Source organism: Setaria italica, chromosome V, assembly GCF_000263155.2.
Source record: "Setaria italica strain Yugu1 chromosome V, Setaria_italica_v2.0, whole genome shotgun sequence".
NCBI classification, from domain to species: domain Eukaryota; kingdom Viridiplantae; phylum Streptophyta; class Magnoliopsida; order Poales; family Poaceae; genus Setaria; species Setaria italica.
In genome coordinates this window covers 8,375,416-8,393,799 of record NC_028454.1, presented here as the reverse complement: position 1 = coordinate 8,393,799, position 18,384 = coordinate 8,375,416, and the positions used below count along the sequence as shown (strand labels likewise).

The 18,384-nt window shown below is 48.4% G+C and overlaps 1 protein-coding gene across 1 annotated transcript; it reads right to left on the bottom strand.

Moving 5' to 3' along the window:
- Positions 1-8,648: 8,648 nt before the first annotated feature.
- On the bottom strand, positions 8,649-9,161 carry LOC101782856 (UDP-glycosyltransferase 75C1-like). Its single transcript, XM_012845926.1, has one exon. The coding sequence runs from the start codon at positions 9,159-9,161 to the stop codon at positions 8,649-8,651; it is 513 nt and encodes a 170-aa protein (XP_012701380.1).
- Positions 9,162-18,384: the final 9,223 nt, after the last annotated feature.

Below are 18,384 nucleotides of genomic sequence, written 5' to 3'. Positions count from 1 at the left end.
CGTGCCAGAAAATCAACACGAAGAAAATGAGAATACGGACGCCCGCCCTCGTGCTTGCATTACCTGGCCAGTTGCCCACTTGGGCACACTGCGTAGGCGCGGCACCACACACATGACACGATCATGAGCCAGCGCCTAATGATTGGCACATCATCGTCGCAAATGATTGGGCCGCCGCTAGCGCTGTCCGTCTAAAACCCGTCAGATCAGGTTGCCAATACTCCACTACCATCTTTGGTCGTGTCGCTTAAAGCTGATCAGCTTGACTGATCCAAGAAAGCAAGCAAGAAATGTGATCTCTGACCCAACCAACCGAATCCGGGCGGCGATCGATCGATCTCTCGATCTCGCTGTGGCGTGCACTCTTCAATCATTGAGGAAGAAGGAGAAGAAAAGGGACGCCGGCCACGACGTGCCTGCGCTCGGCGGTGGCGCTCCGGTCCGGTCCCTCCAATGGCATGTGCCCAGCAAACAGACGGCAGGCGAGGCGAGGCGAGCGTGGTGCCGTGCGGCTCGTCGGACGCGGCCGAGAAGCATGTGAGGACGGTGGCGTTCCGCGTTCCGGCAATCATCTCTCTGAGACGCGCGCGCCCTTTTAGGTGAGCCAAATCTTTGTTTTTCCCAACGGCCAACGGGATCCTCCCAACGATTCCTTGGAGGCATCTGCAGAGGTGGCTTCCTCAGTTTAGCTAATGGTGCTTTACTTGCTGGTTTGGATAATCATGGATGGATCAGCGTCAACATGCTAATTTACTGTACACTCATCATAAATAAAGACAAAGGCAAAGTGCCTTCAATTCAGAATGAACAGTGTTCTTCAGACTCTGAGGACACACAATGCATCCCCATCTGACATCTCACCTGAATTTTCTCCAATGATTGTTGCTCACGTTACGATCCGGCGTGCGGCGACGGCGATCCATACCTTCCATCTTTCTTCCACGCAACGGCGTTCACGGTTCACACAGCATGCAATGCATAATGGGTGGAAGAAGAAGCCGCAACATGGGCGTGTATGCCGGGCATGTGACTGCGAGTGGTGTGGATCTTTACATGTGAGTGCATGGCCGCTGCCGAAGCAGGCGGCCGGTGGCATTGAAAATTCACCTCGTTTCGTTGGAGCGGCGAGGACCAGGAGGAGACGAGACGAGAAGGGCCTTGCTGCTGCCTGCCGCCTTGGATTGCGGACATGTGAGCAGCGTCCAAGAAGGAGCTGTCCTAGAAGGTGCTGATGAGCTAGCAGCGGCTACGATAAGATTGCATCTGGGGGAGGGGGAGATCAGCTGACTGATCGCGCGCGCAAAAAGAATGTTTGGGGCATTGTCAGGAGGAATCATATGAAGCACATGGCGGATCATATATTCATATCTCCTCTCCGTCTTTCGGCATCGATCGGCAGATTAAAGAGCCCGGCCTAGGGTGAGCAAATCAGCAGTGCGCGGAAAATACCTTTATTTTTACTGCCCAGGTTCATCGTCACCTCCCGGCAACGTATTTGCACCAGTGACATTGGGAGACCAAAAGCTAAATGCGGGTCCAATCGTGACATGATATTGTTGGAATAAGCATATAATTCTCTGCCTCTTGGGATGAACTTTAGTTTTTCCACTTAACCATTCAGCTGACCTGACTAGCTGCACATATGTGTATGGCTTCTGATAATGCACAGATGACCTCGCAGTCAGTTCAGTAACAAAACAGTATTAACAAGGGCTCTATTACTAGGCTCTCTCTCCGTAGTGAGACAAGGCTACATATACATCTTGATCTTGCATAGAAGAAGCAAATCCACTACAGTGTCTACATGTTGCCACTGCATCTTTTGGCCAAAAATTGGTGATCCTCACATAATCCTCTCTTCCTGAACCATTCTCTATTACACCTGTAGCTGGGGTTTAATGCTTTCAGCTCATGCCTAAATCAAATAGTAGGAGAGTCCTCCGTACTAGAGGATTATTGCGTATATGTACCAATAGAACTCTTAAGGTTGTATCAACTCCATGTAATGTTCATGTAAATTAATAAAGCTTTCTTATCGAAGAAAAACACTCTAAGGTTGTATATATGGCAAAAAAAAAAAGGCCGAATCCGTAACTCCTGAATTTTGGTCTTCAGCTTCATTCAATTTCAACTAGATTCTGTGCAGCCTAGATGCATGTTACAGCACTGCAGCAAAACCAGCAAAGCAGCAGTACAGAGGGATATTGTTGAAGCATGTTACAACACTGTATGAACCTCGGTAACATTGCAAAAGAAGAATGTACTGCACATTGATATATATGGCTTGATTGGTACTCAGATCTGCAGGACACTTGTCCTGCTGCTTGCAAAATCTAGGACTTTTGATTATTTTATCGAGCCTAGCTACAATGCAAAAGACTACTAAGCACTTGTCATTAAGATAGAGGCAAAGATGCTTAAGCCTCCCAACTGCTGAAAGCGTAGCTGCTAGAAAGCGGTTAGGGGGAATCACAGTAATGGATGCGTTTTAATGATTGAATGGCTGCAATTAGTTGTTCCCAGGCCCACATGCATCTCTAATCTACCCTAAGAAAATAGAGTTCCCAATCACCAAACGATCTTGCAGGTGCTGATACAGTCATCCAGCTCCCCTAGCATCCATAATCAATCATGTGAGTGTTGCTTGTAAAGCCGATTTCGCAAGCTAGTACATTAAAATTGAGGAAAGGCAGGACATCTAGGGAGAAGAAGCCCCAGTTTACGCTTCATCTAATGATGAAACCATAATTGATTAAAGCTTAAAGAACCATTAGCATATGCTAATTAACAATGTTATCAAGCAAATGCTTATGCGCCTTCCTGAAAGTGCGCAAAATTGGTATAATATGCTAAGTGCGATCAGATTTCTGAATGTCCACAAAGCTGAGCACCATAAGTAATGAACTGTCGCGCTGTTCAAGAAATTTTTATTAAATATCACTATATATGTGATTTATAATGTATTAATGTGTGATCACAAGTTTGAGATCAAGATTATAAAGTTTTCAGAGGAGACTCATTAACTGTAGTAGGTGCAAATATAGTTCGTAATTTTGCATACCCATGGGTTGAAAACTTAATCAAAGAATGGGCAAAATTGAAAATAGATAAACTATATGCATCCATTTTGGAAGGAGAGAAAAGCAACAATGATGGGCAAAGGATGGTTGCGTAGCTATATATAAGGACCTCACTGGAGCTTTCTTGCACCACACCTCTCTCATGCTTCTTTAAGTGGAGAGAGAGAGAGAGAGAGAGAGAGAGAGAGAGAGAGAGAGAGAGAGAGAGAGTAAGCAACAGCAATGCCTGGTGGAAGCATCCAAAGGGATCGCATTGATCCATCATTCCTTCCATTCTTCCATGGTGGCCGTCTTCTACAAGAAGCACGGTTGACGACGGATCATGCGATCCTTTTGGAGGCTTCCTCTAGCCATTACTCCATCTTGGTACTCATTCGCTACTGCTTGCTTGATTGGCTTCATCATCCTTAGCGGATGATGATCAACAGCTACAACCGTCTTTCCTCAAAAAACAGCTACATCCTTCCTGTCCCCTTTGAATCTTTCCATGCTTGCCATCAGAAGAAGGTATGCTGTTAATTTCCTCTTATGCTTGCCATCAGAAGAAGGTATGCAGTTAATTTCCTCTTACGGGGCTGTGCTTACTGAGATGTTGGATAGTTTGACGATTTCTTGATTCTTATGCTTGTTTCTTTTCTTTCTTTTTCTTTGATGATTATGTTTTGCTTGTTCCAGAAAAAAAAGAGTAGCATGATCAGAGCTTCGGGTATGTATTACATGCATGTTGAAGATCAGCATATATAGACAAGCTGTGGAAGCTGCAACACCTTGGTGTGTATTCGATCTTGTCTTCTGTAAGTGATTGAAAGATTTGCTAAGTAAAGCATATTGTTGGATATTTAGATCAGCATATATAGACAAGCTTTATGGATGACTGCAGTTACACCTTTCAAATATTATTTTCGGCAAACATTCCAAATATTTTCTATTAATATACCAGTTTATAATAATTAACGCAGATCCTACGAGAATAATGGAATATACATGGTGAACCATGCATCTTCAAGAATTTTCATAATAAGGTATAGGTATGTTTCATAGTGTATGTTGAAATCGGAATTACTAATCAAATCTGCATTTTGGGGGGCTAATAAGGGCACCCAAATAAAGCATCACTTGTTTGTGTTAAAAGGATAGCAATTGATCTCAAAGAAAAAAAAGGATAGCAATTGGCAATTTGGCATAGCTTCCCATGTGTTGTGGTAGATTCAAGAACATACTATATCCTTCAATTAATCAGCCGTAATTAATTAATTAATAGTGTAGAGCTTACATATTTACTTCAGATGCATTGGAATAAACTAGTGACTGAAAGGACTCTTCTAGCTGATCATCAGATGCATGCAGGCCCTAATCGTACTATTTTACCATTAAATTGTTAGGTAAGCAGCTACACCTCGAGATAGATCTTGTGCTCATCACATGACCTATGCATGTACAGTTAGTCAGTTAGCTAACAAAAATACCGGATCGATGCTGCCTGCCTGCTGTACACAGTCGCAGCACTGCCAGAGATGCCCTTTGACTCGCTCGAGATCCAGTCTCCCCGCATACAGCATGTGCATGCACATCAGGAGAGCTAGCAATGCAAGAACGGCGCCGCTGACGAGGAAGATCCCGGTCTCCGGCCTGATGCCTGCAAGGTCGCCGACATGGACGCCGTTGTTGATGCAATCCTACAGGCAGTTCCGATCGATTCGTACAGCTTTCCCTATTGAGTTCTTTTTGCATGTTAAAGTAGTTGACAAATTCAGATTAAAGTATATACTAACACTATACATGCATGCTTTGGAACGTATGTAACTGAAATTTTTAATTATCTGTAATAAACTCGACTCGTTTGAAATTTAAATTGTTTCATGGTGAGGAGGATATATGCTTGGAAGTGAATTGATTATTAAGGATGTATTTGGATCCTCGATAGCGACTCAGGTAGTGTTGCGTTACCTAGAGTTTTTTCTTTAGATAAATCAAAGAACAAGAGAAGTTGGACGTATTTAATCCTTGGTAAGATTTCATCAGAACTACATGTACTTTCAAAAAAAAATTTGAGAGAGAACTACTTTTAATTTTCTTTGTTATATACTCCTTGATTCCTAGGTCTCATGGTCATGATCTAGAATTCTACATTGATACTATAGTCCATCTACCCCTGCTTCCACACGAGCTAGCAATTTTAACAATTATATATGAAAAAATTAAGGCACATAGCTAATCATCATCATCATCATCATCATTTCCTCCCCCCTTCTGTCTCGCTCCCTCCCTCCCTCTCTCTCTCCCTCTACGTTCTAACGCAATAGGTATTTAGCTATGTGCTTATCTTTATGTAGCAAGGACAGACCTTAGCTCGTAATTACTCAATACACTTTTTCATCATTACATTCATAGTTTATCACCTTGCATTGCACCACTATATGCATTCCACATTTGTTTAATTGAACCATTCATTTTGAGATGTGTTTAATATGGAAATCGGTATTATCATCACTTCATTTGTGCTCCATTTGTGCTCATGTGTACACGGTCTATATGGTCACATTGTATTTTACATTAAAAATGGCAGGGATAGATGATTTAGAAATACATATTGGTGTATTTTAGGATATTCCTTAGATACGGATTACTTTAGTTTATTTAATAATAACAAATGTGGATAATTTAATACAAATTTATAGGGTTACTTTATACTATTTTTTATGATACCATAGGTTCATAGGTGGGTAATTTAGATGAAGATTATAGTATTTAGTTTAATTTATTTTTTTAAGATGGAGATGAGTAATTTAGATATAGTTTTATAGGTTACTTTACATTATTTTCATATGTTTAGGCATAAGGGTTTCTCTGACAGATGGATTGATTGGATAAGGTGCATTCTAAAATCTGGAACATCGTCACTGCTGCTTAATGGGGTTCTTGGGAAACCTTTTACTTGTAGGAGAGGGGTCATACAGGGAGATCCACTTTCCCCTAATTTATTTGTGATGGCAGCAGATCTTCTATTGTGAATGAGGCAGCCAACAGAAATATCAATAAGCACCCTCTTGGGTCAGACTTTGGGGGTCATTACCCCATTGTAAAGTATGTTGATGATACTCTTATCATCATGCCAGTAGATGCACTTCAGCTTTTCTATCTCAAAGGCCTCTTGAGATCTTTTGCTGATTCAACAAGATTGAAGGTGAACTTCAATAGGTCATTCATTGTGCCAATCAATATCACCAATGAGAAATGTGATATGTTAGCTCGAACTCTGGGGTGTCAAATTGGGAGTACGCCTTTCACCTATTTGGGATTTCCTCCGGGAACAACCAAACCATCCGTTGTGGAATTCATGCCTCTATTATGCAAAATGGAGCAAAGGATGGTTGGGATTAACAGGTTCGTTTCCTCTCATATACAAGGCGGCTTACTTTAGTTAACTCCATCTAGTCTGCCATGCCAACCTTCTTTGCTTGCACTCTTAAGTTTCCTACTCCCATTGTTAAGCAAATAGAATCATACATGAAGAGTGTGCCGAGGGATGGGGGGATATTAATAAGAAAGGTGATTGTCTGGTAGCATGGACTAATGCCTGTAGATCAAAAGATCAAGGAGGATTATGTATTATCGATATTAAAGCCCACAATAAAGCATTGCTGCTCAAATTCCTACACAAATTTTATACTAAGGCAAATTTGCCTTGGGTTGACCTCATCTGGAAATGCTTCTATAAAAGGGGGGCTCCACCTCATGCTCATAGTCCCACTGGATCTTTTGGTGGAGAGATATCATGTCCCTCTCTGATGACTATATGAAAATAACTGTCGGATCTGCTAAAAAGGGGGACACAATTGTATTTTGAAATGATGTCTGGGACTTTGGTCTACTCAAGGAGAGATTTCCGCATTATTTTTCTAAGAAACCAAGTGCTCAGTTTTCACTTTTGTTCAGGGAGACAATAGCAAGAATTTCTGGTTACCCTTATCCATGGAAGCTTCTTCTCAACTTGAGGATATGGCTCATATGCTGGAGGGTCTTGAACTTGACACGTTGAATAAAGATGAATGGACATACATATGGGGTTCATAGGTCTTCTCATCAAAGAAAGCTTATCTCCAGTTGATTGGCTTACAACCTTGTTCTCCACTCTTCAACTGGATGTGGAAATCGTGTGTCAGGAGTAAGCATAAGTTCTTTTTCTGGCTCCTTCTGCGTGATCGGCTAAATACTAGGAATCTATTGCGACGAAATAACATGCACTTGGACAATCATTGGTGTGTTTTGTGTTCAGCTGGGTATGAAGAGACCTTAATGCGCCTTTTCTTCTTCTGCTTTTTCAGTCAGAGCTACTGGTCTCTTCTGGGTATTTCCTGGGACCTCTCTCTGCCTCCTTTGGATATGATGATCCAGGCTCGGCAAGCTTTTGGCAGGTCAATTTTCAGGAAAATTACCATTGTAGCCGGTTGGTGCATTTGGTGCTAGAGAAATAACATTATCTTTGATCATGGGAGCATCTCTTTGGCTCGATGGAAGGAGGAATTCAGGACTGAATTGGCCTTAGTTACACTAAGAGCCAGACCGGTGGTCAAGTTGGCACTAGATAACTGGATGAGTAGCAACCTTTAAGTTTCTCCTTTTTTCCTTTTGAGCTTGAGAGCTCTGTAATCCATTGTACATATCCCCCCATTTTTATATATAAAAAAAAATTAGGTAAGGGACTCCCCTGCCGATTCGCTCAAAAAATATTGTAGAGATGGTAACCTTTTTAGAAAAAATAATATACTAAAAATAATATATTCAATGGTTGTTATTATCAATGATGATTAGAGTCTACTGAATTGATAGATTTGTGTTTCTTCTTTTTGTGAGAATTTCTAGGATTAACCTTTTTATCCTAACGCATCTCTTAAGGATTAATATAGAGACTTCAAAGTTAAAAAAAAACTTTCAATTAGTGATAGTAAGATAAGATAATATGGTTTGTTAGGAACATATATGAAAAGGATCACTTATAAACTTGGTCAAACCAAGCTTATATCTTCTTATTAGTTTGCTTTGCTCGCTTTTGCATAGCTATCTTCCTTACTTTCTTTAAGATTTTTTTCCCTGTTGTAAAAAGGAAGAATTATATTATATACTTCATTTGAGTAGTTCTGGATCCAACTTCAAAGCTCCAGGCAATTAAGAAAACGAAACCTTTACAACGATATGGAAGCATGTTCTAATTAGATTTCCAACAAATAAATGGCCACGCGCGTATTACAATGGCAAAGAGCCAAAGACATTGGAATGAAACTAATAAAGGAAAGGCCTTGAAGAGTTGAAGTGGAGCTAATCTGGAGATATTGGCTCAATTCGGATGTTTATCTACAACTTGGGAACGTGAAGAAATATTTCAAACGGATGAAGTAAAAAAAAAGTTTTTGAATCTAGAATTCGAGATGCCAATTGGCTCGTGTCATTAAATATGTAGGAAAAGGACACGGGGCACTGTTTCGATCGAAGTCAAATCCTCGAAAAGACTACGACCGTATTCATGGCCTTATCGACACAACTTGTTGCCCTCCATTGGATTCAACGATACTAGCCATCACCAGCTCCGTCCAGTGACAGTACAGCATCGACAAAGCCTCGGACGCCTTTGTCCGACGAGCCGCCGGTGGCCTGCGCCGCGCTCGCCTCGGCCTTCCATTCCCCGGCCCTCGCGCGCATCGCCGCCGCCTCCGGCCCGCTCAGGACCTCCTCGACGCAGCATCTCAGAGCATCACGCGCCATTGGCCTGGGCAGCCGGACCCCGACACCGTACACGTCCACCAAGAACGTGGCGTTGGTAGGCTGGTCGGCCACGCCCGGGTACGCGACGACCGGCACGCCGGAGGCGAGCGCCTCCGTGGTCGAGTTCCAGCCACAGTGCGTCACAAAGCACCCGACGGCGCGGTGCGAGAGCACGCGCCCCTGATCGCACCAGGCACCCACCTTGCCCCTGCTGTCGCCGCCGGTCGCCGCCGCGAGGCAGTCGTCGGGGAGGAGCTCCCGGTTGTTGTCGCGCACCACCAGCAGGAACGGCCGCCCCGTGGCCGCGAGGCCCGCCGCCATCTCGGCCATCTCGTCCCGGCTGAGCTTCATCATACTCCCGAACGCCACGAACACCACGGATTCCGGCGGCTGCGCGTCGAGCCACGGGACGCAGCCGTCGTCGTCATGGCCACCGTAATCCTCTGGCTCGAAGAGGGGACCGACTGGTGTGATCGGCAGATGCGCACGGAGCGCCTCGACGGCCGGGTGCTCGAGCTCGTCGAAGGTGTTGACGAGAACCCATGACACTGTTCTCGCGGAGGCTGCAGAGGTCGGCGACGAGCGCTTGGCGTCAGATGAACTGCTCGGGCCGCGTGATCAGGACCGGCTGATCGGCGGCACCCCGGGGACGGTGACCGGCGCGTTTGGATCGGACTTGTCCGGCGGGGAGTCCGCGAGCGAGTCAACCAGGTTTAATAACCCATGAATTTTAAGAGGTGACCAAGCACGTTACTATGCACCTCATCGTGTGTTGTTACAATATGTTTAACACGCTACTGCCCCTGCCCAACTTGCACAGCCGCACATGCCTGCCCGTATGAAGAGGGATAGGATGACCCGCCCCCGCCCCCACCCCCGGGGGTTCGGCCACCCCTTGCGGGGGTCGCTAGCCCCGGGGGCGCCGCCCAAGTTCCTCCGCCGCCAGCCAGTACGCGTCCTCGGACAGACCCCAAGCGCCACTCCACCCCCGCTGCCCCTGGGGTCCAGCCCCCCCCCCCCCCTCTCCCAATCGCGCTCTCCCGATCCAGATCTGGATCTTCCTCCTGCTGCTCCTGACGGCCAATCTCAACCGCCCCTACCCCGCTCGCCACTCTACTGGAGGGAAACCCCTCCCCCCCCGCCGCCGCGCACCTGCCGGGCCGGATCTTGGGAGGATCTCGTCGTCCCGCCCACGCCAGATCCGGCCCCAACCTACGCGGAAGTGGTACGGCGGGGGGCGACCGCCTTCACCTCGCCGCCTGCCCCACAACCATCAGCGCCGCGCCAGCTCAGATCCACCATCACCATCCCACCAAGGAGCAGTTACTTCCCTCGCCAACCCCGTCGTCCTCCGGGCGTCAACCCGAGCAGTTATGGCCGCCTGCGTCACCATGCCGCTACGCGGCCCGAGCTGCAGACTCACTCCTCCAGGATCCGCCAGAGATCTCCTTCTGGCGTCACACCTCGCCGGTCAGCCAACCAGAGGAGTAATGGCCTCCCCCTCCGCCGGCCCCCGTCCTCGAGCCCCGAGCACCAGCACCCCCGACGCGACATCCACTCTGGCTCTGAGCCTGGATGGACCCGCGTCAGCCGGCGCAAGCGGAGGGAGCGCGACCAGCATTTCCTTCCTGCGCCCCCCAGCCGTGGCCGTGCTGCCAGACATTCAAAGCTCTCTTCCCCCATTGCCAACCACCAATCCTCCACTGCTGCGAACTCTGCTTTCCTTCAGAAGACAAAAGGGCGCTGCTTCAGGTGTCTGGGCCGCGACCACAAGGCTTCCGCGTGCAGAGACCCCATCCGGTGTCTGCGCTGCTTCCGCTCAGGACACAAGCAACGCTCCTGCCGTCCGGTCCCGCGCCCACAGGCTGCTTCCCCGTCGCGACGCCACCCACGCCGTCCGGAGCCGCGCCCACCATCGACCTCCCTCAAGATGGCGGCTGCACGGGTTGGCGACCCGGCCCTGAGGCCGAGCGACGACACGCTGCACATCCCCACCTCCTTCGAGATCGACCACGAGCTGCGGGACTGGGAGGGGAACGCGCTGGTCACCTGGGCCATGCGTGTTCCCCCAAGCACCACTCCAAGAAACATTGAAGACGCCATCCTGGAGGAGTTCCGGCTGCGCCCTGGCGAGGTCTCGGTCACTAGGCATCGCCCGGAGGCGTTTCTGCTGCGCTTCCAGCACCGCCGGCACTGTGAAGAAGTCAACGCCAAAGGTAACATCAACTTCCGTGGCAATGAAGTATGTGTCAGGCCATGGCGGAGCCTCACTGGTGCTCTTGGCGCGGCGCTCTTCTACCGCGTCCGCATCTGTCTCGACGGGGTACCGAGGCACGCCTGGCTGCCGGACATCGTCGAGCGTCTCGTCGGCCGGCACTGCGCGCTCCAATGCATCGACACCAACTTGCTTCATCCGTCAGACACGCGCGGCATCGAGCTCTAGGCATGGACGTCTGACCCGAGCAGAATTGCAAAGGTAATATGGCTCGTCTTCACCACACGTTCTATGGATGGCTCGTCCTCATCAGTGCAGATCAATGAGGTTCCTCCTGAACGTTGGCAACGAGGGATCAAGCATCGGGTCCTGGTGCATCTGTGGGAAATCCACGACTACTCCGCCGTCACCGCCGACCCGCACGATCCCGACGTGGCGGTGGGAGAGCCGGAGAAGCGGCGCCTGCCCTGGTACTGGGGGGTCCGCGACGGTGACCAGGAACCGACGCCGGCCTGCCCCCCCTTCCAGCACCCCCCTCCTCCACGACGCGACGAGCGCAGGGGCCACGACCGCCGGGGCGATGGTCGGCGGGAGCGGCCTGATGACCACCCCGACTTCCACGACTGGCACGGTCGGCGGGACGACGACGATGAGGACTACGACGACTGGCACGGCGAAAGGCGTGGACACGCTGACCCCCGGCCGCCCAGAGGGGCGACGCATGGCGGGCAGCGCCGAGTGCGCTCCCGTTCGCCGCGACGTCGACACGTCGGCCACGGCAACCAAGGTGGCAGGTGGAGGAATCTGGACGGCGACACACCACTGGCCGCGGACACCCGCAAGGAGTCAGACTTCAAGCTGTTGTATGACCTGCAAGTTCGGTCCATGGCGGAGGCGGCGCAGAAGATGTTCAACCTCCAGCGACGCCACTCTCCGGCAGTGACGCCACGGCCGCTCATGGACATCTTCCGCAAGACGTCAAGCATCGTCGACGCCACTGGGGAAGAAGCCTGGTTCGACTACAGCGACAACATCAACAACCATTCAAAGGTACCAGTGCATAACGTCCAGTCTGTCGTGCCTCTTCAGAAAGTCTTCCACAGAATTACTTCTGCACTGCCTCCCCCCTATATTCCATCCATCCAGGAGGTAGATGAGGAACTCCGCAGGATGTCTGTGCGTTTGGAGGTGGCCAGCCAAGGCACTCCTGGACAGGCAGTCGGTGCCTTGTTTGGGGTGGAACCTGGCCGTGCTGCTCAGGCACCGGCGGTGGGAGGTGAAGCTGTTCAGCGGTCACCAGGGACTCATGACAACGACCACATCATCGACGAGCAACCTGTTCTCCCTGTACCAGAACATCAAGTTGCATCCTCCTTCGGGGTTCTCTTCACCAGGCCGGAACCGCCCCTCCACAGCGCGCCGATGCCGCGGCAAGAACCAGCCCCGCTAGCACAACCGGAGTCAACAAAGCGTCGCCGTCCTCGCCGCGTCTTCGATATGTCAACGGTACGTCGCAGCGCACGCCTCTCTACTAGACGTCCGATGCCAGTAATGCAACGTGCACAGCACAACTTATGCCGCAAGCTTGGTCTTCTGAACGACGATCTGCAGCCTGTGGAGGCCGCGCTACAGGAGTACCTCGCCATGTTCCAGGGCCCTCTCCCACCAGAAGTTATTGCGGCGCTTATGGCGGCGTTTAATCTGGAAGATGAACAGGCTGAAGCGCTTGATGCAGCCATGGCAATGGTGGCCGGAGAAGCAATACAGGATATCCAAGAAGCTGTCGAGGCTCTGCAAGTCGAAGGTCCTCAGGTGGCAGCTTAACAGCCCCGCCTCGTATCAATTAGTGCCGTCTAATTCCTTATGTCAGTTGCAAGTTTAATTCGTATGGGCAGCGTGTGTTGCTGTTGTACTTCTTTTGCTCACTCCACAGACTATGCCTCCGCCCGGTTTGTAACCTTAAAGCCACAACTGCGTCACGGTTGGGCTCCAGCTCCTGACCTGTTGTTGATTCATTTAGCTTCTATGCTACTTCATGTGCATGCGAGTCTGCCACTTCAGTCAAGGGCAGCACCCTACTCCCTAGCGGCTGCGGCGATGCAGTGGCTTTTTCGGCCTCTTTTGTGCGAGCTAACGGGGATGAGGCAACGCTCACCCCTCAATTTGATCGGCCGGCGCTCACCACGGAGCCAACGCACGTACGCCATATCCTTAACCGAACGCGTTCTTACGGTTGTTCCAATATGGTGCAAATGAATATGGAGATTCTATGTTGGAATGTGAGGGGACTAAACAGTAGAGCACGAAGAGACATAGTCCGAGAAACGATTACGGGTACCTTATGCCATATTTCATGTCTTCAAGAAACCAAGCTTGCGGACATCGATCAATTCACAGCGGCTTTCTTGGGAGGCCATAGGCTCGACAACTACTGTTACAAGCCGGCGGGGGGCATTTCAGGCACGCGAGGCGGCCTTCTCCTTTTATGGAATGCTAATTTCGTCAATCTTTCAAACGTGCTCATAGGGCAACACCACATTACGGCGACAGTCACCATGTTAGAATCTCTAAACACCTTTGTCTTGACGGTAGTGTATGGGCCGACCAGTGCTAGCAGGAAAGCCGAATTTCTCGCCGAGTTGCAATCTACAAAACCGCAAGATAACTCTCAATGGCTTGTCCTTGGTGACTTCAATCTCATTTACAAAGCGAGCAACAAAAACAATACTAGAATAAATCGGCGACATATGAACATGTTTAGAGATGCTTTGGATGCATGTGACCTCCGTGAGATCCGCCTTAACAACAGAAAATTTACGTGGAGTAATGAGAGGAGAAATCCCACTCTGGTTCGGCTTGACAGAGTTTTCGCAAATGTACAATGGGAAGAGGCCTTCAGTAACCATGCACTTCAAGCGCTGTCAACTTCACTTTCTGACCATTGTCCGCTACTACTTTCCAATCACGGTGGTCCTAGACGACCAAAATCGTTCAGATTCGAGAATTACTGGACGAAGTTGCCAGGTTTTACGGACACGGTCACACGAGCTTGGGCCGCTCCGACAGCACACGTCGAGCCTTTTCACCGCCTATATTATAAGCTCCATCACATGGCTGTTGCTCTACGGGAATGGTCTAACCATCTGATACCTGACGTGAAAATGCAGTTGTACATGGCCCTTGAGATCATTTTGAGATTGGATATAGCTCAGGAACATCGCACCCTATCCGACGGTGAACGTCTGCTGCGCAGCCGTCTAAAATCTCGTGCCATGGGCCTAGCGGTCATTGAACGAGCACGTAGAAATCAGGCCAGTAGAACAAAAAATATGAAGCTGGGCGACGCAAACACGCGTTTTTTCCATCGACGGGTAAATGCTAGGCGTCGCAGGAACTTCATCCACAAGTTAAAGAAGGACATCGGCTGGGCATGTACCCATGCAGAAAAAGCAGTAGAGATACAAAACTTCTTTACACAAACCATGCAACAGCCACAACCACGAAGGGCAGATTTAAATTGGGACACCCTCGGGATCAACAATCACGACCTCTCCTCACTTGATGCAACATTCTCTGAGGATGAAATTAAGAGGGCTGTTGACACATTGTCGGCAGACAAAGCTCCCGGACCGGATGGTTTCACGGGACTCTTCCTCAAATCATGCTGGGATATTATCAAACAGGATGTAATGGCGGCCGTCAACGCCTTTTACTCACTGCGATGTAACAGCCTTGGCCTCATTAACTCGGCAAATATCATACTACTACCAAAAAGAGAGGAGGCTGACTCCGTCCAGGATTTCAGACCAATTAGTTTGATACACTCCTTCATTAAAATAATCACCAAAACGCTGGCGCTAAGGCTCCAACCGCACATGAACACCATTGTTTCTACATGTCAGAGCGCCTTTATCAAGAAGAGGAGTATCCATGACAACTTTATGTCGGTACGCAATACAGTGAGACGCCTCCATCGCAACGGCGTGCAGGCCATCTTCCTCAAACTGGACATTGCAAAGGCATTTGACTCCGTTCGGTGGGATTTTCTGCTTACACTAATGCAACGTCTTGGTTTTCTGACACGTTGGAGGGAGTGGATAACGGCGATATTGTCCACATCTTCTTCTAGGGTCCTACTGAATGGGGTCCCAAATCCACCTCTAAAACACAGGAGGGGGTTACGTCAGGGTGACCCCCTCTCACCGCTCCTCTTCGTCATAGCAATTGACCCGTTACAAAGGCTACTACACATAGCAACGGAAATGGGTATATTTTCTAAACTACGAGGCCGCGGGCCTTCATGTCGGATTTCACTGTATGCGGATGATGCGGCTCTATTCATTACGCCAAGAAAAGTGGAGATAGATGCGCTAGTGAACATACTGAATATGTTCGGCGAGGCGACTGGGCTCAAAGCAAATTTTCAAAAGTCAACAGCTCTACCTATTCGTTGTCAAGGGATAGCGTTAACAGATATTCTACAGAACATGCCAGCCAAGATCGGAACTTTCCCAACCAAATATCTTGGCCTTCCGCTATCTACATCACGACTTAAAATGGTAGACTTCCAGCCTCTGGTTGACAAGGCAATAAGGAAACTTAACAGCTGGAATGCACGAAACATGACTGCAGCTGGGCGTTTGACACTTGTCAAATCGGTGCTGACAGCCCAACCAGTTTATTTACTCACAGCTTTACAAGCACCAAAGCAAATCATGAAGACCATCGATACCAAAAGAAAACAGTTTATTTGGGCCGGAAATGAGAATGTCACTGGCGGGAAATGTAAGGTGAATTGGACGCGGGCTGCCAGACACAAGAAAGGGGGTGGTCTTGGGATTCTACACCTGGGTAAATTCTCTAGAGCGCTACGTCTGCGGTGGCTGTAGCAACAATGGATGAATGAGAACGCCTTATGGGATGATTGTGATATCCCCTGCACACAGACTGACCGTAAGTTATTCGCGGCAGCCACCACTATAACAATCGGTGATGGCAACAAAATTTCATTTTGGGATAGTGGCTGGATCGACGGCCAAAGGCCCAGGGACATGGCGCCCAACCTTCACCGCATTTCAAAACGGAAGAACAGATCGCTGCGCGAAGCCATCACAAACAATGCTTGGGTCACAGATATTGACCTCCAGCACCAGAACTTTTCGGTCACACACTTCATCGAGCTGCAGAGAATCTGGAATGTGGCGAGCCGGCTGCAACTTCGACTAGGGGTCCCGGACACCATTCGATGGAAATTGACGGCCGACGGTCACTATAGCACGAGCTCAGCATACCGAGCACAGTTTTTCGGGTCCACAAACACCAACTTCGAAGCCATCATCTGGAAACCGTGGGCACCTCCAAAGTGTAAGTTTTTCAACTGGCTGGCGATTCAGGACAGAATCTGGACAGCGGACCGGTTGCAACGACGGGGTTGGCCGTGCAACCCAAATTGTGCTCTCTGCGAAGCAACTCAGGAGACGGGGCTCCACATGTTCACTGCATGCAATTACACAAGGAATGTCTAGGCTCAACTAAGCGTGTGGACGAGGTGCCCGGCCATTGACCCAGAATGCTGGGCTTCACATGACACTCTGCATGACTGGTGGACGGCTTTGGCAGGCGCGCAGGTCGCTGATAAAAGAGGCTTCAGATCTCTCATCATCTTAGTTTTGTGGGAAGTTTGGAAAGAGCGTAACGCGTGAGTTTTCCATCGACAGGAGCAATCCATCCCCCGTTTAGTGACTCGCATAAGGGACGAGGCAACCACGTGGGTGTCGACAGGTGCTGTGCACCTGGACCGGTTTCTGGACGCCGCAAGGCGCAGTTGAGTGTATATAAGGGCGTCTTTTCAGTTTACCTTTTTGCCAGTGAGCTAAACTCGCAGTGCGTGGCATGTAAATTTTTCTAATCTGTTTCGCCTTCGGGCATTCCCCTTTATTAATATAGCGGCAGCTCTCCTGCCAGCTCGTTTAAAAAAAATATGTTTAACACGCGGTACAAGGGGTTGTCAGGGGGCCTCAGGTCGCCACCGCCATGCAGGTGCTCGAAGCAGAGCATGCCATGCCTGATGTTTACGGCCTCGCCATCGCGGTAGCTGAACTTGAGGCTGGCATGGGGCACGGTGGAGAAGGTGACAGGGAGGCCCCTAAAGGCAAGGCGCCATCCGAGGACAAGGAGGGGGTTGACGTGGCCCTGCAGAGGGGTGGAGACGAGGAGGACGTGGGGCGGAGGAGGAGACGACATGGGTGGGCTTGTTGCAGATCTGCAGGTAGAAAAAATATAATCAAACTCAATCCTATATTACATTAAAATGACAAACATAGCATTGTAATGGTTATAATATGATCATAGAATTTTATTTATAAAAATAATCCATCTCTAGTTATTTTCTCTCTCTTCCCTCCTCCCTCTTCTAGGTCTAGATGTAGATTTAGATGATAACCTAATGAAGTTAGAAATGATGAAAAAAAATAAGAGCAAAGCATTCCCCCTTAAATTTGGTATTTTTGTAACTTTTCCCGAGCTCATCTCGAGCAAGCTCCAAATGAAAGGTTGGTTGGGGAAGAAGCTGTTCGTGGCTTTATCTGAGTGGCATTTGTGCTAGCGGGCACTAGCCCGGTGGCCCGGTCACTTTTGTGCTAGCAGGTACCAATTCCGCCTGCCAGCACGCTAATTTCAACGTGCCAGTACAAATCATTTTGAGCGTAGTGAGAGACAGGCCTGGCCAAGAAAGGCAATGGTATTTCGTATCTGTCGGCCTATTTTTACAGTGAAATTGATCGGCTGATGTGGCGTGGTGGGTTGGGGTGCTTTGATACGATTTGAGAGCATCGGACAAATGATTTATTTTCCTTAAAACAAGTTTGAGTACGATTGATGCGCAAACAATAAGATCATGATAAACGAGCAACAACTTGGTACTGGAGGTGTTAGACAGCCCACGACACATTCTCAAACTTCAAATGTATTTTTTCTGATCGAGACAACGAGTGGTTCCGTTTTTTTATTTCATTTGGACCACCATATTGTTCATGATACAACAAAATGTGATCTGATATGAGTTCTTTTATCTTATTTTGTTATTTTTTTAAAAAATCAACAAATTATATTTTACTTTTTTCAAAATTTTAACATATGTTTTTGTTTTGGTACATATCCACCTTTCCTCGTTAGCTTAACCTTTTGGGTTGAATTGATTTGATGCATGCAACTCAATAGTTTTCAACATTTTGGATGTACTATTTTATCTTTTTCACTTAAAGTTTTGAACTCGTTTATCAAAATATTCAAATAAATTTCACGAGTTGTTGAAATCCATTAAACATTGTT

Coding starts and splice junctions, on each gene's coding strand:
- LOC101782856 (XM_012845926.1), bottom strand. CDS start 9,161: ATGGCGGCGGGCCTCGCGGCCACGGGGCGGCCGTTCCTGCTGGTGGTG.